This window comes from Hydractinia symbiolongicarpus, chromosome 7 (assembly GCF_029227915.1).
Source record: "Hydractinia symbiolongicarpus strain clone_291-10 chromosome 7, HSymV2.1, whole genome shotgun sequence".
Taxonomy (NCBI): Eukaryota; Metazoa; Cnidaria; class Hydrozoa; order Anthoathecata; family Hydractiniidae; genus Hydractinia; species Hydractinia symbiolongicarpus.
In genome coordinates, this window is record NC_079881.1 from 20,906,866 (window position 1) to 20,932,368 (window position 25,503).

The 25,503-nt window shown below is 38.9% G+C and overlaps 8 protein-coding genes across 8 annotated transcripts; 5 read left to right on the forward strand and 3 right to left on the reverse strand.

Annotated features, from left to right (window-relative positions):
- Window positions 1-2,220: 2,220 nt before the first annotated feature.
- LOC130648614 (uncharacterized) lies at window positions 2,221-2,592 on the reverse strand. The gene has a single exon (XM_057454668.1). It carries the CDS (start codon window positions 2,590-2,592, stop codon window positions 2,221-2,223), a length of 372 nt encoding a protein of 123 aa, XP_057310651.1.
- A 2,884-nt stretch (window positions 2,593-5,476) lies between these two features.
- Window positions 5,477-7,520, forward strand: LOC130648615 (uncharacterized). Its single transcript, XM_057454669.1, has 5 exons — window positions 5,477-5,645; window positions 6,030-6,055; window positions 6,120-6,579; window positions 6,639-6,920; window positions 7,084-7,520. Exons 1-5 carry the CDS (start codon window positions 5,477-5,479, stop codon window positions 7,518-7,520), a joined length of 1,374 nt encoding a protein of 457 aa, XP_057310652.1.
- A 5,727-nt stretch (window positions 7,521-13,247) lies between these two features.
- On the reverse strand, window positions 13,248-14,180 carry LOC130648616 (uncharacterized). Its single transcript, XM_057454671.1, has 2 exons — window positions 13,747-14,180; window positions 13,248-13,362 (listed from the first exon to the last, which is right to left on the reverse strand). Exons 1-2 carry the CDS (start codon window positions 14,178-14,180, stop codon window positions 13,248-13,250), a joined length of 549 nt encoding a protein of 182 aa, XP_057310654.1.
- Window positions 14,181-14,549: 369 nt separating this feature from the next.
- On the forward strand, window positions 14,550-15,170 carry LOC130648617 (THAP domain-containing protein 1 A-like). Its single transcript, XM_057454672.1, has 3 exons — window positions 14,550-14,894; window positions 14,957-15,028; window positions 15,090-15,170. The coding sequence occupies exons 1-3, from the start codon at window positions 14,550-14,552 to the stop codon at window positions 15,168-15,170; spliced, it is 498 nt and encodes a 165-aa protein (XP_057310655.1).
- Window positions 15,171-15,976: 806 nt separating this feature from the next.
- On the forward strand, window positions 15,977-16,987 carry LOC130648618 (uncharacterized). Its single transcript, XM_057454673.1, has 3 exons — window positions 15,977-15,980; window positions 16,024-16,212; window positions 16,335-16,987. The coding sequence occupies exons 1-3, from the start codon at window positions 15,977-15,979 to the stop codon at window positions 16,985-16,987; spliced, it is 846 nt and encodes a 281-aa protein (XP_057310656.1).
- LOC130648619 (uncharacterized) lies at window positions 16,877-20,811 on the forward strand. Its single transcript, XM_057454674.1, has 7 exons — window positions 16,877-17,311; window positions 17,399-17,767; window positions 17,864-18,052; window positions 18,202-18,365; window positions 18,444-19,656; window positions 19,815-20,665; window positions 20,708-20,811. Exons 1-7 carry the CDS (start codon window positions 16,998-17,000, stop codon window positions 20,809-20,811), a joined length of 3,204 nt encoding a protein of 1,067 aa, XP_057310657.1. The 5' UTR covers window positions 16,877-16,997.
- A 93-nt stretch (window positions 20,812-20,904) lies between these two features.
- LOC130648914 (uncharacterized) lies at window positions 20,905-24,815 on the forward strand. Its single transcript, XM_057455044.1, has 2 exons — window positions 20,905-21,345; window positions 21,527-24,815. Exons 1-2 carry the CDS (start codon window positions 21,318-21,320, stop codon window positions 21,955-21,957), a joined length of 459 nt encoding a protein of 152 aa, XP_057311027.1. The 5' UTR covers window positions 20,905-21,317; the 3' UTR covers window positions 21,958-24,815.
- LOC130648620 (uncharacterized) lies at window positions 22,101-23,489 on the reverse strand. Its single transcript, XM_057454675.1, has 2 exons — window positions 23,225-23,489; window positions 22,101-23,142 (listed from the first exon to the last, which is right to left on the reverse strand). The coding sequence occupies exons 1-2, from the start codon at window positions 23,487-23,489 to the stop codon at window positions 22,193-22,195; spliced, it is 1,215 nt and encodes a 404-aa protein (XP_057310658.1). The 3' UTR covers window positions 22,101-22,192.
- Window positions 24,816-25,503: the final 688 nt, after the last annotated feature.

The following is a 25,503-nucleotide window of genomic DNA, read 5'->3' on the forward strand; positions in this document are numbered from 1 at the left end:
AATGGTCGGTTGCAAAAGCAAGTCCGCAGGAACAACACAACAAACGGTAAATACCTCTTTTGTTCTACCAAAAGAGGCTCCCTTGGCCAAGTCATTTCCAACTCTGATGCCACTAACCTCACTAAAAAATGTACATCCAATTGTGAAAAGCCTGTTTCCAGAGAGCATTCCAGATTTACCTTTGGCAGGAAGACTAAAATATTTTACAAAAGCTTGGGAAAAGCTGACCAACGACAAGGAGATATTGTCAATTGTAAACGGTTACGAAATTCCATTTCCACCTGTCCAACAAAGGGTTCCACACCCAACACACATGTCCAAAGATCAACAACTGTTAGTGGATCAGGAAGTTTTGGAAATGCTGGGCAAGGGAGCCATCAAAAAAGTGGATCATGTGGGGGGCGAATTTCTGAGCAATCTGTTCCTTGTCTTAAAAAAGGATGGAGAAAACCGCCCTGTGATAAACCTCAGGAACCTGAACGGCTTTATCCCATTTACATTGCTTGAAATTCCTTCTAGAACAAGGAGATTATCTGTGCAAAATAGATCTGAAGGATGCTTATTTCACGATTCCTCTCTCAAAAAAATCTGGGAGGTATGTGAGGTTTCAATGGTCAGGCAACCTCTACGAATTCCTTTGTCTTTGTTTTGGTTTGGGACCGGCCCCAAGGGTTTTTACGAAATTACTCATCCCAATAGCATTGTTGAGAAGAATCAACATTCGTGTAATAATTTATTTGGACGATATGCTTTTGATGGGCAAAACCTGGCAGAAAATTATAATAGTCAGGGACACATTGATTTCCTTGTTCCAAAATCTGGGTTTTGTTATAAATCTCAAGAAGTCTGTTCTACATCCAACGAGACAAATAGAGTTTCTTGGTCTGTGGATAGATACTGTAAAAATGACATTGTCACTTACCCAGGAGAAAATGAAAAAAATTATTCAACAATGCAAGGAATTAAAACGGAAACATCAATTCTGACACTAACCAAATTATTGGGAACTCTCTCATCAACTGTTCAAGCAGTACTACCAGCTCGGTTGCAATTTCGATATCTTCAGCAGGAACAAATTTTGGCATTAAAGCAGCAAGGGTCTTACAAAGGTCAAGTAAAATTGAAAGTCCTTGCGAAAAAAGAACTCCTATGGTGGATAGAAAATTTGCAACTGTGCAATGGCCACAAAATCTCCCGGCAGGATCCGAGTTTGGTAATTCAGACAGATGCATCCACACAAGGGTGGGGTGCATACTGTCAGGGTGTAGTAACAGGGGGGAAATGGTGTCAGGAGGAAGGTCTGTTGCATATCAATGCTCTCGAACTTATGGCTTTTCTTTCCAAAAACATTTAATGAAAAGATTCTCTTAGTTCGACCTACAAAGAAAAAAGGTAGTAAAACTGGACGAAAATCTTATTGGCCAACAGGTATGGCTAATGATTTAGTAGATATCATCATTGAGGATGAAAATTTAAAAAAAAGCTACTATCTACTACTGTCCAGCACCCAATTGTTCAACAACCAGGACACCAGGCATATACACCATGGAATTTCATGACCCCCTCATCCACAACAGCACCATAGTCATGCTAGATATGGTATGAGCAACCATCGTTTAAATATGGATAAAGAAGGACCAGTGTATGAAAATTTATAAAGGTTTTTAGTTGTTGTAAAATATTATTTTAGACATTGAAAAAGTTTACAATGTTTCCTCATATACTGTCTTTTCATTAAAAATGCTATCTGCTATTTTATCCCTTATCAATTTTGAATTCAAGGGACTGTCTCTCAAATTTCTTTGGTTCGTGCTTGTCATTTGCAGCAAATCTCGTAGTTCCGATTGCGGTCTCCTCTTGTTTGTCAGTGGATGAACTGATAAATCAATGTTACGTGGAATAACGTCCCCTTTTTCAATACAGATATTGTGCAAAACAACACAAGCTAAACCCATTTTTTAACTGTTTCCTTATGACTTTCGCACTTTTTACTTAAAACTTGCCAGCGACCCTTTAGTTTACCAAATGCACCTTCACTAACCATTCTAGCACGGCTAAGGCGGTAATTAAAATATCTTTTGCGCTCTGACAAAACAGCATCACCATATGGTTTTGTTATCCATGTCCTCATAGGGAAAGCGCCATCTCCTAAAATTAATGGAGGAAAACAGATATCTTCGATGTTACACATTGCATTTCGTAACCAGAAATAATTTTTGGTCACAAGTTTGTTGATTGAAATAACGTGGAGTCATAATTGTGACCGGGTGCACCAATACTTGCCCAAATAAATCTGTATTTAGCATCAACTAGGGCTAGAAGAATAACGGAGTAAAAATTTTTAAAATTATGGTATTGTTTCATTGACTCTCCTCCTCCAGGTGGGCACTTAATTGGTAAATGAGAGCCATCGATGGCTGAAAAACTATAAGAAAACTGCCATTCGGATTCCATTTCCTTCATTTTTGATTCAAAGTCTTGCTTTACTTTCGGAAAATGTTTCTCAACAGCGTCAACCCATAAATATTCTACTAATGCTTGGCAAACTTCTTCCACGATCTTTATAACAATCGACTGGCCTATTCCTGACATTTCGGAATGTGTAATTATAATCTTATAGCTAGTTTATATAAGCATATTGCAAGGCGCATGTCTGGACTATTTGGTTGTTCTGATGTTGTTTGCTTGGAAATACCAGCCTCAATGTTAGCCAAGATATAATGAAAAGTTTCCCTACTGACCCTGAAAGATTCTTTAAATCTTTTATCAGAATACTCGTTTGAAGCCATCTCCTACCATATAGCATTTCTTCGAAAACGTCTACAACATCGGATCCTTCTTGGTCTATTTAAACTTTCGTTATGCAGCTTTGAAACCAGGTAACGATATCTCGACAACAATCTTTTTCTGCGATGAATCGCTGATACTAAAATCACCAAAATTCTTCTTCTTGCATACCAGGATGCTTTATTTCTTAAATATTCCAAAACTAAACAATTGATATCTTCTCTCGCCATTATTCTTTCCTTTAAAATACAGCATGAAAGGAAACACGTAGATTTTATTTTGTTCATTGTCACACCGACCCTTTTACAATATTTTACTTTTATTGTGAAATTGAGTGAAACAATAAACCACGAATATTTTAAATGCATGGCATTTAGTTTAACTCGGCGAATAATTCCACGCCGTGTCGAACTAAATACCAATGCCGCTCTTTTGCCGATTTTAATTTAATTAAGTTTCGCTCGGCAAAAATGAGGCGTCTAATCTAGGCCTTACAGGTGAAATATAATGATGGAACTTTTTAGTTTCAACAAAAACTTCGTTGCGTTTCGGGTGTCAAACCCATTTCTGAGAAATATGATTTACAATTTTAATAATTATATATGAACCAATGTCGGTTTAAAATAGATCTACTTTGAAAATGTTGTGCAATATGAATTAATTTTTACTTATTAGTCCCACACAATATAACGCTACCTTGTGAATATATATTTAAAGCTAAAAAGGTCAATTGAAGATAAAACGTTACTACTCAAGGACATGTGTAGTTTTGTTGAATTTTATCGGTTAGTTATCGAGAATCTCCGTAGTAAAATCGAAACTGTCAAACAACACAAAGACATGGAAGGCATCAAACGTTAACCTTTTAAAGGTTAGTATTTTTAATATAGTATCGTGATGACTTTATGTAGAATTTCAGAGTGAAAGAACAAAATGGGCCAATTTATCAAAATGGTTATTGTTCAAAAGTTACTTGTTTAAAAGTAGACATTCAGCTTTTTTAAGGTTATTACACCAACTGTAACAATATCGCTATCGTAAATGGGATACTGCCGTTATTAAAGTCAGCTTTGACGTTTGGTGAATCACAGTTACCCAAAGGCCTTAAAATATTTGGGCCTGTGTTATCGCTGACTTTGAAGCTTCCATCTGCAGTACAAGCTATTGAGTGGGAGAAATCCGAACCTGATGGAATTTTATTTCCGAATATTGGGGAAGAAGAATTGGACGAGTTCGATGATGATCTGATATGCGTGACGAGAATGGAGTTGTCGAAACTTTGAATAATATACTGATATGTCAGTTGATTGGGTATGTATTTTCGAAAAGATTACGTCACTATGCTCTGAGAAATCAACAACAGGCTTGCCTCATCAGAGCAAATTTTGGGGTTTCCTTTGACTCAATGCACATATGTATTCGGGGTAGGAGCTACACTTGGCTGTTTATTTAAACGTCACCATAAATGTTATAGCGATTAAAAAATTGTACAACAGCTTGTAGATCATGCCGAATGTCAGGCCCACTGGATAAAACGGCTTAAATGACCTGATGCAAAGTGCTTGAAAATATGCGTATCAGGGTAAACACTGTGAAAAAAAACAAAACAATTTTATGCATTTATTTTGTATGTGTTAACTAGATTATAACAAAATGTGATTGGTTTTTTCTTAAAATTACACATTTTTGATATTTTATTAACTTCACAGATTTAGAACAATTCTTTATACTATTCCAACTAGCCCGTAGTGCGAATTCTAACGAATTGCTTGATTTTGGAATAATATTTTGGGATAAATTTTGGTTATCCGACGCTGCAAGCCCTGACAGAACGCCTCCTGATACTAGAATCATCAGCCAAAGCTACATCACACTTCCAGCCACCCACCGCACCGGACTACGTCGCGCCAATCAGGTCCGAGTATCAAACGTCGAAAACGATTCCACGTACACCACCCAGTCCACAACCACCACAACCACCTACCAAGGACACCAACAACGAAAACAGACCCCCAGGATGCATTCAACAAAAATGCAGAGGATGCGGTCGTAATCGACACCAAAATGGACGACAACAATGCCCCGCACAAGGGAGACAATACATCAAATGTGGAAAAATGAACCATTTCAGCAATGTATGTGAAAGTTCATCCGCAAACGCTGTTCGTGATGATTCACCCGACCTTCAAAGAGATGAAGATTTCTCGCTTTCGACATCCATCACAACACCAATGGCCCCGTTATGACTAGATGGAATACCGCATGGGCAGTGGCTCAACAACGAATTGTTACCCGAAAAGCCCGAACCACCCTTAACAATAGAAGTGGCAATCTCTTTAAACATAAAAGCGCATCAGAAATGGAGACATCGTGTGCCAATTAGACAATCATGTGAGTCCGATAAGGTTCGTGCTATTGCCGACACAGGCGCTCAAACATGTACCGCGGGACCTGAATTGCTGACCACCACCCGATCGCCGTTCACAAACCGATTCCAATACCGTACCATTGGAAGGACGCAGTTAAAGCTCAGCTCGATGCAGACGTGGCACTGGGTATCATGCAGACGTGGCACTGGGTACAATTGAACTGGTTCCAGCTGGTACACCAACGATATGGTGTTCTAAGATGATTACCGTGCCCAAAAAAGATGGCATGCCTCGACGTACCATTCACCTACAGAATCTGAATGTCGCCACGAGACGCTAAACGCATCATACTCCTTCACTTTTCAACGTTGTCAGTGTCATTCCGATCAATAAAAAGAAAACTGTCTTTGCTGCGTGGAATAGGTACCACAGTGTGCCGTTATCCCCAGACGCTAAAGACGCCACCAAATTCATCACTGAATACGGAAGGTACCGATATTGCCGTGCCCCCCCAGGGTTTTCACGCCTCAAACGACAGATATACAAAACGTTTTGACGATATCACATCAGACTTCCCATGAGTAGCGTGGATCGTTGACGATTCTTTATTATTACAACAACATTTCCACGTCATTCTGGCACACCATGCAATATATCAAGTTGTGCGCGGACATTGGAATTGTTTTCAATCGTGATAAATTTCATTTTGCCAAAGACACCGTTGAATTTGCCGGCTTCGACGTTACCACAACAGGATAAAAGTCATCGCATAAACTATTAAAAGCAATTGCAGAATTTCCAACCCCCCCTAATATCACTGGCGTACGATCATGGTTTGGTTTAGTAAATCAAGTATCATACGCTTTCGCTCAGGTGCCAGTGATGAATCCAATCAGAGAGTTGCTACAGCACGGCAGATTTTATTGAGACAAGACACTTAAACGGTTATTCCATCAATCTAAGGAAGAAATCTTGCACAAAATAAACGGTGTTAGAACGTTTGAAACAAACCGACAAACATGCCTCGCTTCTGACTGGAGCAAGACAGGAATCGGTTTCACGCTATCACAACAACATTGCTCCTGCCCATACACCGATGACCCACTTTGCGGCGAAGGTCACTGGAAAGTCGTATATGCTGGATCCCGTTTTACTAGACCAGCTGAAAGCCGATATGCTCCTATAGAAGGAGAGGCTGTCGCTGTTTCATTTGTTCTTGATAGTTGCAAAATGTTTACGATGGGTTGCCCATATCTGGTCGTAGTTGTCGATCATAAGCCTTTGGTCCGAATTTTCAATGATCGCCGTTTAGATGAAATCAAGAACCCAAGACTTTCGAAAATACGTGAAAAGACACTTATGTGCAACTTCAAAGTCATTGCAATACCAGGAAACAAAAACCATGGAGCCGATGCAGTGTCCTGTATACCGGTCCCATCAACCAAACACCTCCTGTACTACCGCACAGTAATATCGACACAGCATTAATAGCATCCTTAGAGCTACAATGGAGCAACTGCAAAACTACAAGCACAGTGCAGGAGATTCTCCACGAGGCTCTCCGCGATGAGCAATACCAGCACCTCACCTGCGTCATTAAAGCAGGGTTTCCAGACAGTCGTGATAGTCTTCCTGACGACCTTCAAGAATACTGGAAACTACGAGATTCTTTATACACCCTGGACAACATCATCTTCATAGATAGTCGAATACTCATATCGCTTCGACATCATACGATAAAAGAACTACATATTGGTCACCAAGGTGTAAATATCATGCGAAGCAACGCCAAGCTAAGATTTTTTGGCCTGGGATGGGGAAACAACTGCAGAACTACAGGGATCAGTGTCGTCGCTGCAATGAGACTGCACCATCTAATCGTAAGGAATCATCTGTGACTGCTGCTCAACCGGATTATCCTTTCCAGCAAATGGTTACCGATCTATTCCACATGGCCGATCGCAAATACATTATATATGCAGATCGATTCTCTGGTTGGACAGAAGTTGCGTCAACACACGCGACTCTAAAGCAACCACCATTTGCAACATACTCCGCCATTATTTCATCAGCTTTGGAGTTCCTGAGGAAATAACCTGTGATGGTGGGCCTCCATTTGATTCCCACGAGGTAAAAATTTTTCTCTCTTCCTGGGGTGTAAAACATCGTATCACATCTGCGTACTACCCTCAAAGTAATGGTCGAGCCGACGCTGCCGTTAAATGCATGAAACGGATCCTAACATGTACCATCAGTGCAAGCGGGTCCCTGGATACAAACAACGTAGCCAAGGCGCTGTTGCTTCACTGTAACACACCGCCCCCTGACATCGGCACATCTCCCGCTGAATTATTCTTTGGTTGACCCATTCGCGATCACCTGCCAAATCCCACCAAGTTTCGCAAAGAATGGCTAGAACTTGCCGATATACAAGAAAAGTCAATGACAAAACGATTCAACCGCATTCATTTAAAGGACACCGCCACAAGCTTGCCTCAGATTTAAGAAGGTGACGTCGTTTCAGTGCAAAATCAACACGGGAATCACCCAAATAAACGGGATAATACAGGAGCAGTCGTTGAGACGCTAGTATCGTGTTTGCCTGGATGGGAGCAGAAGGACTACTTTCCGCAACAGGAAATTCCTGCGAAAAATACCAGACGACTGTCGCAACGATCCAGTTTGGATACCGCAAATCATGTCACTTGCAACGCTTCCACTTCCACCAGCAGACACCCAACCTGTGCCACCAACAACACCTGCCCCTTCATGACCAACTGCTACCAACACCATCAACCACACCCGACAATACACCCGAAGAGCGAAAAAACAGTTAAAATCAGACAACCCCAGATGAACCAGTAGTAGAGGCCAGGAGATCCACTCGTAATCGCTGTGTACCACGCAAGTTCTCCGACCACATGATGACTTAGACCATAGCGAATATGCTTTATTTTATTGTAGGAGACACCATATCTGGAAAGCGGGTTGTTAGTAGTCAATGTATCATAACCTTTTTTTGTTCCTCCAAAGTTACTGCCAAAAAGACAGTTAAACTTCCTTTTCGCAGGATACACAATATCAGTTAAAAAAAACAAAAAAAAACAAACAAACTTGTATATATATCGGCATTATGGTACTTTGAAACCTACGAGATATCCGAGCACGATTCTGGAGATCTCACTGTAGAGCAAACAGACGTGTTTTCTCTGTCTCGTATTATTCGTGATTATCATACCCCATATACATATGTCAATAGATTGCACGGATTAAAGAAGATTTGATGACAAAAGAGGATTCCAGGGCCTCCTGATGACCAATTAGTGGACCTCGGATTAGAGGTGCCCCGCCTGCAATCCTGACACCCCTTGGTTGAGGCTTTGGGGCGAAACCGTTTGGTGTCAGGGTAGGGATTGTGCAATCTGTGTTGTGTGTGTTTTGTGTTGCTTTTTTTTTGTGTGTGTTTTTTGTTTTTGTCTGTTTTTTAACGGATACTGCGTATCCTGCGAAAAAGGAAGTTTAACTGTCGTTTTGGCAGTAACTTTGCAGGAACAAAGCCTCTATGATTTAACCCTAAAACTTAACGGGTTGGGTATTTTATTGTGCCTTGCTGCAATGCTCAAAGTTTTCTTTTTCTATGATAAAGAAAGTGGTAAGAAAATAATTTACAAAGAGGTGGCAAGCCACCGCAATGATGAACTCAACCTGTTAGGTCTTTGGAAACAAGCTAGAAGTTGTACTCCTCTAGAGAATATGCCTCTAAAAGCACAATTTTCCCTTTTTACAAGGAATTAAAAAAATATAAAATAAAAATAAAAAGGACACAACACATTTGAAAAGATGAACAGAACTTTAACCAAGGGCAGGTAGGTTTCGACCCATATTTCGGAACCTAAGTACCCTGGATGTCTAGCTGGGTCACCTCGAAGAAATCCGCAGACGGTTATCAGCAGAAACTAGACATCCCTATCTTCCTAAAATTAACTTTGACCACTTCCTGTTCAACTGTTCTATTCTTTGTTTTTAACTGGGGTAATAAGTGGAGTCGTCACTCTCCAAAGACAAGACCTAGTATGATCAAACCCCCTTGCTAACTTAATTTTTACTTAATTTTGCTTTATTTTAGACTGGGGTAATAAGTGGAGTCGTCACTCTCCAAAGACAAGACTGAGTGTAGTCAAGCCCTCTTACTGACTCATTCCGGTTAAAATATTCTTATCTCAGCTCTTCTAAAAAGAAAACATACTGACTAAGGCGGTCATCACAGAAAATTACTGCTCTATCGTTGCAATGTATCCACCTGTGTACAATTTGGTCGAAGGCTATGGTTGTGTAGTGACCATTATTTAAGTTGCCGCAATGGTTGATAACAGCCCTTAATTGAAAATTTTTACGAAATTTCACTTCTCCATCTACGGTTAAAGGTATGGAAAGGGTACCAGGGTAAGCAGTAATACGAGAGGCAACTTTTGACACAAGGCCGTTGGCACTGGCAAAACGTTTTAGCTGTAAAATGAGATCGGAACCGCACGACACTACCTCTTTTTCAACTAGAGCAGTTTGATGAGCGTTGCAAACATGGCAGAAGTAGGCATTGGTGTCTGACAACTCCTCGCTTTCGTAGAAATTATCTAAGGAAGATTGTAACGTAGGGTGCAGAGAAAGTTGGATGTATGGTGCTATAACTTCTGAGGAGCTGGTAATATGACATGAATTGCAAGAGGTTGATGTCTTGATGCCAATACTAAAAAGACTTCCAAGAAATGGAAAGTCTAATGACAGACCAGGTAGGAGATATTCAAGAACCTTGGGGACGTCGTGCTGAGCAAAGATATTAAATGCACTTCCCTTCGCGGCTGAGATATGATGTTTCATAGCACGCAAAAAATGGGAGGGATCAACTGGACTCTAGAAACAGCCAAACTTTGAAGAACACCTACAAATGCTTCGCCTAACTTTGAGGTTGTTTTGCTGACAGAAATGGCTTCTTTAACTTTTGGAAGGTTATAAAAACATTGTAAGATGGAGTTTGCATAACATGTGTTTCCCAAGTTTGGCTTGCTAAAACTTCATCGATATTTCACTTACTTAGTTTTATCAATTCGTTTGTTCCATTATGATGATGATGAGGTGACAAAACAGCTAGCTGTAATGATATTTCTTGTCTAATGACAGCTGGTTCTACTATAGTTAGAGGTTGCAACCCTCTAGAGATTTTTCAAAAAAAGCAAAATCCCCCTTTTTGCAAGGATTTCCTAAAAACATTGACCGTAAAAGGCAGAAAAATACAACAGCGACAGAACACAACACTAAACAATAAATATTAAAGCAATTCAAAATGAATTAAATAGGTACAAATGAGATAAATAAAACTTATCATAACGTAAATATCCTTAAATGGATAAATTTAAAATTATTCTTTAGAGAATGTGTTTAAGAAGCAAACAACTATCTGCGCCCCAGGACTTGACCCTGGCTGTAGCTTTCCACATGTGTTATGGAGCTCCAACACTCAGCCTTACACAGATAATTGTTGCTGTGGACCTGCCTAATGACAGTACCAGCCTGTCATAATTGGGGTAATATGCGTGGGCGTAACACCACGAAGACCAGATAAGAAAATCTAACCCCCTTGCAAAGCTTCTTCTAAAATGACTAAGGGCAGCAGGATTGTCAATCCTGAAAACAAAGTGAGCAAACTCTGCCTTTATATCGTGGGTCAAGGACTTTCTATCCAACCGATTCCAACGCGTGGTGATAAATGGCGAAGAGTCAGACTGGGCTGAAGTGATTAGTGGGGTTCCACAGGGATCTGTGTTAGGACCAATTTTGTTTGTGATTTACAGCAATACCATAATACAGGAAGTTCAATACTCGGATATATGTTTATTTGCTGATGATAATAAATTATTTCGTGAAATATTTTCGAGTGAGGACTGTCGCAAACTACAAGAAGATCTAAATAGTATAGTGCAGTGGTCTAATAATACCCTGTTGAAATTTCATCCAGATAAATGTGTTGCAATGAGAATAACTACAAAAAAAAGACTATCAAGTCCATGCAATTACGTTATGAATGGTTCCGCCCTTAGAAATACAAGTTGTGAAGAAGATCTTGGTGTATTTATAGATAACCATCTAACATTTTCAAGCCACATTTCATCAAAGGTTAAAAAAGCAAATCAGATTATGGGCTTGATTCGAAGGACATTTGACTATATGGGTAATGAAAACTTTGTCTTGTTGTTCACATCCCTTGTCAGACCACATATTGAGTATGCTAACACAGTATGGTGTACATTCTTGAAAAAGGACATGTTGATTGTGAAAAACGTACAACGTAGAGCTACGAAAATGTTCCCAGGTATGAAGGATTTAACATATGATGAAAGGCTCAGGTTACTGAAACTTCTCACATTATTCTACAGAAGATATCGAGCAGATATGGTTGAGACATTCAAGATAACTAATAATGTTTATGACGAAGTTGTTACTGAGAACTTGTTATTGCCAAAATTGTCTAACACCAGAGGACACGATAAAGCACTTTTTAAAAGAAGCTGTAATTTGGATTTGCGAAAGTTCTCATTCACGAATCGTGTAGTGACTTTATGGAATTCTTTACCTGAGGACAGTGTCATGTAACACAGTGAATCAATTTAAAATGAAGCTAGACAAATTATGGTCTGATAAAGACCAATTATATTATTATGATCTGGATATTACTAATTTCATATATTAGATAGGGAGGAGTGTCTTTGTGAATGGGGTGTTTAAACAATTTTTTTTTTTTTTTTTGAGATTAAAGGGATTCCTGCATACAAAATGATACTATGCCAATAAACTGTAAGCAAGAATAGAAAATCAAATATTCATACCTTACTCAACGGTTTCACTTTATTCGTCAGAAATGTGAAAAATAATTTCAAAAAAAATGGCCGCCGCTATGATCTGGAAGGACAGTGTGCTTCGTCCACTAAGTAAATTCGGTCCATTCCTCGAAGTACTTGTGATGTCATAAGAAAGTACCTAACTTTGCCGTTTAATACAAAACAAGGGAGAAAATATAAGAATCTCAACTTGCCTAACTAATAAAAGCCTTTCTAAAAGAATTAACAACTTCCTTGCAACAAGAACTTCCTCTTTTTTTTCGTAGTAATGTTTTTCTCGGAAAATCGAGGCAATTTGATTATTGCATCAGCCATAACATTAGCGCTCTACCACGGATGTCCAATATAAAGAATTATTTCCAGCTTATATTTAGCATTTTTATTAACACAACGGTAGAGTTCCTTAAAGGGGAATTAAGCCCAAATTTTTTTTCTTCGGAAATATCTTTTACAAACCCTACTTATTTTGATGGTATATAAAAAAAATTGAAATTCTTTGAATTTACATCCCTTTTCTAGGATAAAAGTTGACAACAGTAATCGCCATGTTTAAATCATAAAAAATCTGCGATGGAGATCTATGACGTATTTTACGCTCATTTCAATTTTTTGATCTCTTCATCTTTTTTAAAGTTGTTTACACAATGTGAACAAACGTAACAGCGTATTTGTTGATGTTATCTTTCTTCCAAAAACGATGCCTACTTGTAAAGCTTATGGCTGTAGAAATAGTACTGGGAAAGAACGGCAACATTTCGAGTTGAATGTGATGAACGCCCGAGTGAAGTTGGCTATCTTGGACCATAACAATAACGTTGGTCGAAAGCAGGCTGTTGTAAAATGCGCGCGTAAAGGGAGTCAGAAGGTCGGTGAAAAAAAGTGGAAGTTTGTCTCAAGCAAATTGAATAAAGAGTGGGTCGCGAAACCTGTGAAAGAACCCAAGTCTTTCAGTTTTGTTGATGCGATAATGAATGACATAATTGAAAGAAAGGAGAGTGGGGTAAAGGTAAAGATCTCTAGTAAAGAAGTTGTAAACAAGCTTAGTCGACCACGTAACATTGCCCACACGGCCAGACCTGACACTTCGAAAATTTTAGAGAAACGGAATTATGCAAAACGATTCAAAAAATAACTCTGGTCCGTTGTACTTTATTTCGCTTTTTTGTTGTTGTTATTGTTTGTTTAAAAATGTTAAGTCCCGTTATATGTCAACAAATTCTTTGAATCCAGTATATTTTCCATCTGAATCAGGAAATTCTTCCATTATTTTCCGCACAACACAAGCTGGAATCACCACGCGACATCCTTTTCCAAGCCTTTCATAATAATGTACCCAGGCCGTGTACTGTCGGTAACTGGTGTACCTCATTTCCGTTACAACGGAATCAAAGTTTATGTTATAGTGTAAACCAGGATAAAATATTCGAAAGAAATTATTTATTCATCAAAACTTCTTTAAAACAAATTGTTATTTGAGGCACATGGGCTCTCCTCCTTTTTTATTAGATATTCAAGGTATGACATTATTTTTAATTTAATTAAATAATCTGCGATGGTGTGTATTTTCATAGCGCATGGACCTGTAACATTATAAAGCGAAAAGTGAGAGGATAAGAAGAACGTTTTATTTGTGTGTGACAATGAGAAATATGGTCTGTGAAAATATTTACGAGAAACATATTTTTTGAAGAAAGACTTACTTATTAGTATATGTGGAGAGTTCGTTATATTTTTTCTGATATCGTCGATGTCGTATGCTGGCTGTTTCTAACACTGTGCGGTTTAAACATAACATTTCAAAATCCTTGTGCATCGTGATGCACTCGTTATCTTTCAACTTGTCGTTCAATAAATTGAAAAATTCTTGGCAACACTTGCATTCCACAAGAGTGAAGCAATTATAAATAACGCAACATGTACAAGTACACCAATGCAAATTTTCAAGTCTGCTTGAATTCAATTCGTCTTCTTCGCTATCACTAGATTTATAAGTCTCTTTTTCAAGTTCTGCTTTGGAGTATTCAGGCTCATTCATGTAACATCCTGTTACTGACGTTTCAGTAACAGGATGTTTGTCACTTGAATATTCTACTTCTGAAATAGGAGAGTCAGACCAGGAGCTTGAATTTTCCATATCTCGCTGCTTTCGCTCAGCGCAAGCTTATGCTTCTTCGGCGTAATATACGTCACGATATAACAGTCTCCAGAATCAGCCGTGGCCTCAGAAAATTTAAATGGCGCTTACCGTTCGCTCATAGAAGGGGTAACTTTTATATTAAAATCAATCCAAATAATATTTATTTTTCAAAATTTTGACCAGAATTTGGGAAACGAACATAATGTTAACCGAAATAATGGTATTTAAGTTTGAGGCTTAATTCCCCTTTAAATAGCTAATCCAAGTTAGCCTCGAAATGATAAATCTTCTTATCTTCCGTGGCGGGACCCTTGAGCGAGACGAAGAAACGGCGGGAAAATTCCATAAACAAGACTGCCAGTCGCTATGCCGTTTTGTGTGGCTTTTGGTTGTTCAAATCAAACAGAAAACAACAAAAATGTTTCTTTCCACACCATGCCTAAAAAGCAATCATTATTTAAAAAGTGGGAAGTGGCTATTGGGAGAACAGATTTACCTCCAAGTGGAAGATTATGTTCTGATCATTTTGAACAGTCGTGTTATGTCTCGACAACAACATTAAAACAGGAACTTTGTGGTGACTTGTATTCAGCACGTAAAGCTACCCGTCGCCGATTGACACCTGATGCCGTGCCAACCTTGTTTAAACATAAGGAAAATAAAAATAAGGAGAGAAGCACTTCTGTTGGCCGATCTACACGTGCTGAACATGTAATTAATTGTGAAGTCATCTGCGTTATTATCTTGATACTTTTTTTCTGCCGTTTTTACAGTTGAAGATTCCGCCATTATTGACATGTGAAATGAGCTCGTTTACCACAAGAACTTATTTACGCATTTTTCTGGTACAAGAATTATCGGCCAGCTTGGTTCATACTTTCTTATGACATCATAACAAAAATATAGACTGGCGCGAGTTTGAACATCGAGACGGAAAGGAAAGCAGAAGTGGAGAAGGAGGAACAGGGAAGCTGTAGAAGAATTTGAAGGGTATGACTGTTTTCCATATCTTTCGAAGCAAAAAAATGCGACTTTCGTTATTATTGGCATGATAGGAATGTATCACTAAAATATCATTTTCAATGCAGGAATCCCTTTAACCTCACTAATTTCGTTATTATCATACTCTTTTCTTGTTTGTTTGTGTTTGTTTGATTGTTTTGCGATCATTATTTTTTTTTAATTGCCTTTTTTTCAAATTTTATTTACAATCTAAAGCAAAGTTAAATATTTTACCAATTACATTTTAAAAAGTATTAAAAATTTAAAATCATAGTATTTCATGCCTGGTACACAGATGTATTCGAAATCGCAGTGTAAATGTATTTACTCAAATTGACTGAGAAGCCTCCTTGTTCAATTGCTTTTAGGTAGCTGCTATAAGGTTTATTCAAATCTTATCCATGTTCTTTAGCGAGCTTCCATTCTTGTCCAGGGAGTTTATTATTTAATTATTTGAGCTGACCCTAGAGGTTGTTGTAACCTGAAATTATTGTCAGAATACACTATACTATACGGTGGTGGCTAGTTTGTATCGGTGAAAGTTGGCGGCCTGAAATATATTTTTTTTTTCGACGTCGTGTGACGTTAGCGATGTCGTCTCGCCGTGAATATCAGATTCCGCGGGAAAAGTACTTCATAAAATAATTATATAATGAGAAGAAGGTGTGCGTTGCACGTGTTTTCATAAACACGAAGAAAATATTAAAATTGAAAGTTTTTTTTCACAACTGTATTTTTTATACGTATTTTGGTGGTAAAAACGGAGTACTTTGTGGTGTTGTTGCTAAATTATGGGTGAGTTTTTCATTTATTTTGACTGAATTTTTTTTTCATGTAGAAATATTTATCCACGAAATGGATTACTACATTTTTGATATTTTTTCTCAAGGTGAATCCGGTGAATCTAGTAGTTCGTTACATCGTTATCCCTCGTATAGTGAATTTCACGAGGCTTTGGATTCATACGAAGTGAAGACGAAAACTCATTACACAGTTTTGTCAGAAACCAAAGATTTCAACAAAGATCGTAAGTCTTCATTAATATTATCAATATATTTCATTTGAACTCATATTCAGCAATCAATGCAATAACAAAAGATCAACTGATCACACATCACACAAAATGTAGATTTGATCGTTTTGTTACAGAATGTTTACAAGAGGTTTTAGAAGCCTCTTCATCACCTCAAATTTGTTGGCAATTAACACATAAAGAAGACAGTCTTCCCATTCATTTTAATGGCATACCATATATATGGCTCGGTACAAAGAAATACCAATGCCACCAAGGGAAAGACAGAGGTATCTCTATAAAAAAGAAATACAAACAAGATCGAGAAGAAAAACTTCGTGGTGACCACCCCGAATGTGTTAGAACGAGAAAACTGGCACAACACACCAAGAAGTTGGATTGTCCTGTTGTATTCAGCGTGAAGAAACTCCTACTGTTTCCTGGGTATAAAATCGAAAAAGATTCTAAATGGAACAGAACTGTTGCTTCAAAAAAATTGAAAGGCGCATTGGTGAAGTATCACATGAAAGATGATCAATTAACAATAGAGAGTCGATTGCAGTATTTAACGACATTTCCAACTGGTACGATTTTTATATTTCTTCATATACCAACCTATATGTTCTTCTTACTCGACTTTGTTCTATCTGCAACATGTACGACAGCAAATTTTGGAACGAGCGCTAGCGCATACTGGATTTTTACGTTATTTTTTATTTGTTTGTTTTATTATTATTTTTTAATATTATTATTTTATTTTATTTATTTTTTTTTATCTAGAGACGCATAGCAACCATAATATGGGAGAGGCTGCTGGATTAATCGAACCATTGGACCAACGAGTTGCTAATTATATGAAACAATTAATTAGAGGTGGGTGTCGAAAAACAAGAGAGCTGAAGTTGGCAGCAGCTGAGTTTGTGAAAAACACTATTTTTTCTGGTAGATCAAATCCAGAAAAAAGTAGGCGCAGATTCACGCCAAGTAGAAAGAAAATCAAAAATTTGATTACTTCAGTCAAAATCGAAACACGATATTTAAAGATTGACCAGGAGAATGTTGAGTCTTTGAAAAACGAATGGTCAGACTGGGCGGATATCTATTTCAGTGCACGGTGAGACTATACGAATGCTTTTACGAAATGTTTTTTTTTTTTTTTATCTCCGTATTTAATTAATTTCATCTTGCAACTTTTTTCAAGATTGCAAAACAAACAAGTTGAAGTTACTACTGAATTCAAAGACGATGAAATCGATGATAAAAACGATAACGATCTCGATATTGACGATGAAGAAGTGGGCGAGGAAGAGCAAAAAATTTATGACACCACATCTACCGATGGTAAATTTCTCTTCGTTTATCAATCAAAAGTAATGCAACGCCTCTACAGAAGATACGCTTCACAGCTGATATTGTTGGATGCGACCTACAGGACAACTAAATACGCCCTGCCACTGTACTTTCTGGTTGTGAAAACCAACGTAAACTACATGGTTAGTTATCTACTCAAAAATTTTAGTTTTAGTTACTATCAAGTGATATATAGGTCGTCAATTCTCTTTCTCTATAGGTTGCTGCTGTTTTGATCCCACAAGATGAGTCGAAAATGATGGTTACTAAATCATTATCAATTATCAAAGGTGGGCCAATAATTATAACGATGCAGAGCAACTTATTTATTTAGTTATTATTTTATTATTTATTTATTTATTTCCATCGTAGAGTGGAATCCAGCTGTAAAACCCACATACGCGATGGTTGATTACGACACTTCAGAAATCTTGAGTTTGCAAGATGTTTTTCCAGATATAGAAGTTTTCTTATGTGACTTCCATCGAGAACAGGCGTGGACAAGGTTTTTTTTCTTATTTTATTTTATAACGTTTGTGCATACGATCACTGTATCTATATCTGTACGTGAACCCATGGGACATCAGTTATCCTCCACTTGAGTGATCTTTGATTTTTGTGCTACACACTTTATTATACCTATTGACATTCTAGGTGGACGAACAAATCTGACAATGGTGTGTCGAACATAGCTGGGGATGTGAAAGCGAGGATAAGACGTATTGCGAATTCAATTTCTATGCAAGAAATGAACGACGCTGTCGAAGATTTGAAAAAATGGGAATTGTATAGCGGAAAATTGAAGAAATGGTTCGAAGGTATGTTTTCTAATACCAATTGTTTTTTCGTAATATATAGGAGTGCGTTGTTTATGAGTTATTGTTGATTTTCTCAAGGGACCTGGTTACCAGAAATCAAAAGGTGGGCACTCGCATTTCGCCCAGATGACCTTATGTTGTGTAATACAAATAATGGTACTGAGAGGTTGAATGAAGACATCAAGTATGACGAACTTGAAGGATATCGTTCTTGTACATTGAGCGAGCTGTTGAAGATAATTGTGGAGAGCTTTCTACCCAAACTTTACGATAAATACGTCGAGATGAATGTCAAATACACCTCTGGGTATAAAAAGTATCAATCAAGTATTCCACCATTTTTACACGATCGTCCAAGATGGTTTGTTCGTGATATTCTTGACAAGCGTGACAAAGTAACAACAACTATGGTTGATTCAGTTGGAGTAGGTCTCGGTCATACATTCAATGTTAAAGGAGAAAATGTTTACTACTACGTGAACTTTGGATCCGATGAAAAGATCTGTAGTTGTACATGTCGCCACTTCAAAAGACATCGGACTCTTTGCAAGCACTTCTTCGCTGTTTTGAAAACTGGACTTCTACACTTTAACTGCATAACGCCGATGTATCGATCTCATCCTTATGTGACATTGGACTATGATCTTTTTGGCGCAAATGACCAAGCTGAAAACGATAATGACGTAACTGATAATTTGCCAATAACGAACACAGACTTATTTCAACCAGACACCAGTGATGTTACAGATGACGATTTTGCAGATGACGAAAGTGGCGCTACTTGTTTGAACAAGAAAGTAGACGTTGAATACAAATCGCTTTCTCTCAGGAGTTCCACATTTAATCGAAAACGTGGTAACTTAGTGGCGCTCATCAAAGTGTTTAATGAACAGTGCTACACGATTTCAGAAACTCCTGCTAGTGATGCATTTCTTGACGAGCTGACCAATAATGTGAAGTTTCTGATAACAAAAACGTCGGAATATTTAGAAGAGGTTCATGGTGATGGCCTTACTGAACGACCTTCACCAAAAAAGCGTCGACATACCACATCTAAATCAACATCCCAATATGAACCATTACCGAAACAAAAAACATTAAAACATCCATATACTGGTAGAGTCGGTAGCACTGCGGAAATGATGAGACAGTATTACAGGGCACGCATTTCCCTGACAGAAATTGAACAGTCAAAAGCAAACGATCCGAGAAAGAGAAAAGAAGAATCTTTTCCACCAACTTCGTCAGAACTTACTGTCGCTGAAGAGGTGGAAGTTGTAACTACAGAGAGGTAAATATTTCATATAGTTATGTCAAATGTCATTTTTTTTCTGATAAATTTCAAAGTTTACTTTAGTAACAGCCTTATTTCACTTATTTATTCGAAATTTGTATGTTGAAAACGTATTTCTTCCATGGTCAACCTAAAGTAACTTTCCTTTAATTCAGAACTCACGATCTTGCTGATACCGCACATGATGACACTCTCGATCAAGGTGGTGACGACAATGAAGTTTCCATCATTGATGAAATCCTCCATCCAGACTTACCACCAAGACCATACAATGGTGTGTTAGACGATACCATGCGCAAGGAAGTCATGAATGGAGAACGGCTGACACATGAAACAATAAATTTTGCTCAGAGTATTTTGAAGAAGCAGAGTGGTGTAGATGGATTCGAAGATACGGGACTCAGTTACACCTGTCATTCAAGATTTCCGAATCAATTTGTACAGATTTTTTTTATAAAAGAGCGAAATCATTGGGTGACAGAAAAAAGAAAGTCGCAAGACGAAATTTACTTGTACGATTCGCTCAGTGTGTATAACAAAGAGCTTGAACGAAACACGTTGAAAAAAATCGCTAGAATGATGTATTGCCACGATGACGCCATAAAGATCACTAACGCGTCAGTACAACAACAAGAAAATGATATTGATTGCGGTCTATTTGCCATTGCGTTCGCTGTCGAAGAATCCTTCGGTAGAAGTCCACAATCGATATCTTTTGACACTAAACAGATGAGACCACACCTACTAAAGTGTTTAGAATCAGCAACCTTTAGCTTTTTCCCAAAATCAACAAAGAGAAAACGTTTCTGTAGACCTTTTGCGAAGACACATTCGATTTACTGCATATGTAGAGATATTTTCTTTGATAGAGATGTTGAAGAAGATAAAAATTTGTTCATGGCCATGTGCGGTGAATGCAAAGAATGGTTTCATCGTCGCTGTGCGAAAATTCCAGCAAAAGTTTTTGCTAGCGACGATGAGCATAAAAAATGGAGATGCTTGGCATGTTAGGACGGACATTTCTTTTAGTTGTACCTATATTTTTTAGATTTAGAGTTTTTCTTATCAACAACAAACCATGACACAACACACCTAATTTCCTCCTTTTCCATGATAAATATTCCCGTACGGAGGAAACACAAGGGACCGTGAAGTCGAGGCGCGGGACTGGCGGCAAGACGAATTTTGAAAAGTCGTCAAAAAATATCGACCAACTTTCACCGATACAAACTAGCCACCACCATACTATACTATACTATCCATATTGATTAAACAAATCGTGTAGCAAAATATTAGCCGCTTAACACGTTGACTGCCAAGTACGCGGGCGTCACTTATTTGCAAGCTACGGGTATACTCGTACTTTTAGCATGTGATTTTAAATAAATATTGAAACTTACGATGGCCCTGAAGGTTCATTGTGCGCACTCACAAATTTGTGCACACGCACATTTTTTACTCAACGCACACCATTCTAATATATTTTTGTATGCATGCATGACTTTAAAATATACGCACGCGAAATTTTCCACGCGCGCCTCGAATTTGAACTTCCACGCACCTGAATAGACCCGCATTCAATAACCCGGAAAAAGTCACTGGGTCTGGATTTTATACATTTTCTCGACTACGAAAACAGAGCAGCCACTTTCACTTTCATGCATGATACTGAACAACATTGTCGAGGTAAAGTGTGAAGCTTTTATGTTATCTTTTTGCTGGCTATTCATCACTCTTTTTCCATCTAAATCCTTATCAAATCAGAGGTTTATGCTTTAATGTGCTCGAACTTTGATATAAGGATGGTGGCTTTAATTTTATGCTTGTCAGCCAGGGTGTATTTATTGACATTTTTTTCTCTTTATAGAAATGGAATCACTGTTGAAAAGAATAGTCAGGGAAGAAGTAGAGCGAGCTCTCTCCTCAAATCCTTCCAGTAGTACTTTTGCACCACCAAGTACAACCACTGTCAACAGTCATGTTACCGCAAGCTGCACCACCATCACCACCAACCCTTCTATCGGCAGTAACCCTAATGCTAAACGCAGCAGAGAAACTAATGGAGACACTCAACTATCCTCCCATCCTAAAAAGGAGAAGACTGAAGTACGCCTTAATAAATTGCTGAATCAAATACAAAAGAAAACGCCGAACAAACAAAATACACCTAAGTCTTCAAAGTCAATGAAAGTGCAAGTGAGATACCAAAGAAAAGGCATATGTGGCAATTTTGTTACCGTTAAGCAGTCTGAGGGTTCGGATATTCTTAACCTCTCTGCTTTTAAGAATGAAATGTAATTAACACTGTTTTGTCAAGAAATCAACTTTTTTCATCGCTAAATATCTTATTGGTACTACCATAATCAATTCTCGCTCAATGACGAATTCAGTTTTCGCGCATTTGATCTAAAGTTGGTGGAAATTTAATTTGAAACTGGGAGAATAAGTTATGGAGATTTATCACATTGTATGAGAAATGTAGTTATAACCACTAGCTTGAAAGTGTGTATTAACTTTATGTTAAGCATGTATTCTACATGTATTTGTTCACAGCTTCTAATAAACTAATATAAACTTCAAACGCCTCAGTTATTTTTTCTGGCCGTCTGTTACTTCTTCCATTATTCATTTCAAAAACAATTTTTGCGAATTCTAAAAATTCTGCGCTGTTATCTTGCAAGGAAACGCAAAATTGTGGGTCGTCAAATTCGTCCACTTCTGCTAAGTCTACTTCTTTTCTAAAGGATTGAGAGTTGAAAATTTCTGGTACAAAGTATAAGGTATCTAACCGACCACGAGGCAGTATTTTGTTAGAACTTGGCGCCAGTATATGTTTGTTCCATCTCTCCGCGAATTCCTTCAAATCTTTCCTTATCAAATGAATGAAAGAGTATCTGACACACTCAGTTATAACTGGATTACCTGAGTCAAGTAATCCAAAATCTACTAACTCCTTAAAAAAATTTCGCCACCATATAATCCTGTCGTATCGGAATTGCGACCATAAGGATTCAATGCGTTGATTTGCCGTTGATGCCCCGATTAAATAGCTGGCCAACCCTTGAAATTCATCATCATGAGCAGAGCGCAGTGCAATTTGTATAGCTTCTACGATACTATTCTCCGTCCCGTCGTCGGAGCGAATACGTAGGGGAACTGCATTCATCTGTTTCACAGCTTGAATGTAATAATGTGCGATTACTTCTGGTTGCTTATTGGTTACACCTACTTCTAACCAAATAATTCTCCGCGAAAACCCGTCGATACAACCATGTACACTGAATCCGAATGGTTTGAGCTTGTCATATCCATCGATGTGCCATAGGTGATCAGGTCCAGGGACTGTATAGACCCTTCTCCTCAGCCGCCTTTTCCTCCGCGTGGACACACCTTCGGGATCTAATTCTCGCATGATTTCCATGATAGTAGCTCGCTTAGCAGGAATCCCCAAATTCTTTATTACATTCCAAACCTTTCTGTACCCTATAAAAAGAATATAATAAATTAATCACCAACATAGATTGTTTAGAAACATACATGATTATATGTACTTAAAGTGGCATACCCATTGAGTTTCCACTGCCGAGTAGTTCCATTGAAACCAATTTTTTAATTTCTTCTCTGTCTTCGATCTTAGCCGGATGTCGTCTATACAGTCCCAACTTGGAAAGCGTTCTCTTCAAGCTAGACAAACTCACAAACACATCATGCTGTGCTGCTAAGAATCCCAGGATTTCTAGATTACTAAAGCCTTGTCCAAAGTAAGAAGTTATTAAAGCATCTCTATCAAAACATTTTGAACTTAAACAAGGCAGATACGATGTCGCCATGTTGTTTCCTGCCCCGCAAACAAAGCAATGAAAATTTAACAAAATCAGGACCAGATGAAAAATATCGATTAAATTTGTGCCAAAATGCTCTCGCGGGCGTGAATGAATTTTTCCTTGCGCGTATTAATACAATGGTGCGTGCATCAAAGCTGTGCGTGCAAGACTATAACTTGAGCGCGCGTAAATTAAAGCACTTATGTTCCCTGGAATGGTGCGCGTTGAGGAAATTTGTGCGTGCGCACAATGAACCTTCAGGGCCATCGTAGAAACTGATTGGCGTATTCTAGTCACGTGAATCTTATTTTTCTAAGTAAAGGAAAGCTTTGTTTTTAAATGTTGGCCATGTGTGTAAAGTTCGTGAGTGGGTAGCTAGGTAGGATCATTAGAGTCTCAAAGCCTCGATGTTTAGCACAAAGGTGACAAGTGACAGGGGATCAACAACGTGACTGATTACCAGAACTAGATATCTTAAAAGAGGATGGCCTCACGGCCTATGATAAACTATATACATTTTACATGCCCCCTTTTTGGAAGCCAAATACTATTGTAGCGTTCATAATATACATGTCCGTCAATCATGTGATTGACCAGTCATCTTTGGTGATAGGGGACGGGGGCATCCTCGTTGACGTGTGCTGCGTCTGGGTTGTTCATCGGGTGATGGATGGCTGATTGCCTGTCTTGACGGTGATAGTGTTGTGGGTTCTTGGGGAACGTTCGGGGGCGGAGCGACGGAAACGTTTTGCGGTTGTTGCAAAGGTGCTAGAGGGGGGGATTGAGCTGTCATCGTTGGTCTGGCGGCAAACTGTGAAGATCTCTTTGAGGAATCGTCTGTTTCTCAAGGTGGTGTGTCGGCTTCCATCGACGACGATCCGATATTGGCGGTTCGGCACAGTCTCGGATACGAATCCGGTACTGTTCCATTTCTTTGGTTGATTGCCTTTCTGGTTCTGTATTTGCACGTAGTCCCCTACGTTGAGTGTTGGTAGTTTGTTGGTCGTTTCTTGTGGCGGTTTGACAACGTGTCGTTTTGCTAGCGCTTCTCTCTTGCTGGCGATTTCTTGCCATTCGGTTCGTAGCTTGACATTTGACATTGAAAGGTGATCTCTGATTGGTTGACCGAATAATGTTTCTGCTGGTGATATCCCGGTGAGTTGACAGGGGTGTTACGGTGAGTCATAAGAACGTTGACAGCGTTTTCATTGTCTAATTTCCCGTTTCTTGGATCAACATTGCCGAGGAGGATGCGCTTAGCTGATTTGACAACGGCTTTCGCTCTCCCGTTGCTTTGGGCATAGTAGGCTGACAATAAGCGTTGGCGGATCCTCCATTGTTTCAGGAAGACTCTATAGTCGTGCAAGTCGAATGGTGGGCCTCCATCGGCAGCAATCTTTTCCGGTACTCCGAACAGGGCAAAGTACATCAGTAGGACTTTTTTGAGGGACCGGAAGTGTTAGATTTGCAACTTCGACCCATCCAGAGTATGCGTCTACATAGATGAGGTAAGTGAATCCTGAGAGTTTGCATAGGTCTGTGGCGACGATTTCGAACGGAACTTCTGGTGATCGTGACTCGATTGGTGGTTCTGTCGGCTGTGTTGGTGCTTGCTCGTTGCATTGGCGCCATTGAGGTCGGTACAATCTCACAGCTGCATCAAGTCCTGGCCAAAAGAATCTCTCACGAGCATTTTGCCATCATACTGCTGACTCCCTGGTGGGCTGCGTGTAGGCCTTCGAGGACGATGCGACGGAGATCTTTGGGGATGAGCATTTTGTGGCGTTTGAACGGCACGCCGCCGACAACATACAGTTCTTCTCGCATGTTCCAGTAGGGATGCAGGTCGGTATGCAGGTCGGCCTTCGTAGACGGGAATCCGTTAGTGATTACGTCAACAAGGGCGATGCACTCCTGGTCATGAGCTGCATGGCGTCGGACGATTTCCCAGTCGACTGAGGAGGTACTATCTGCTTCTGATTGTGCGAATGATAGTGCTGCTGCTTCACAGGCTTCAGTC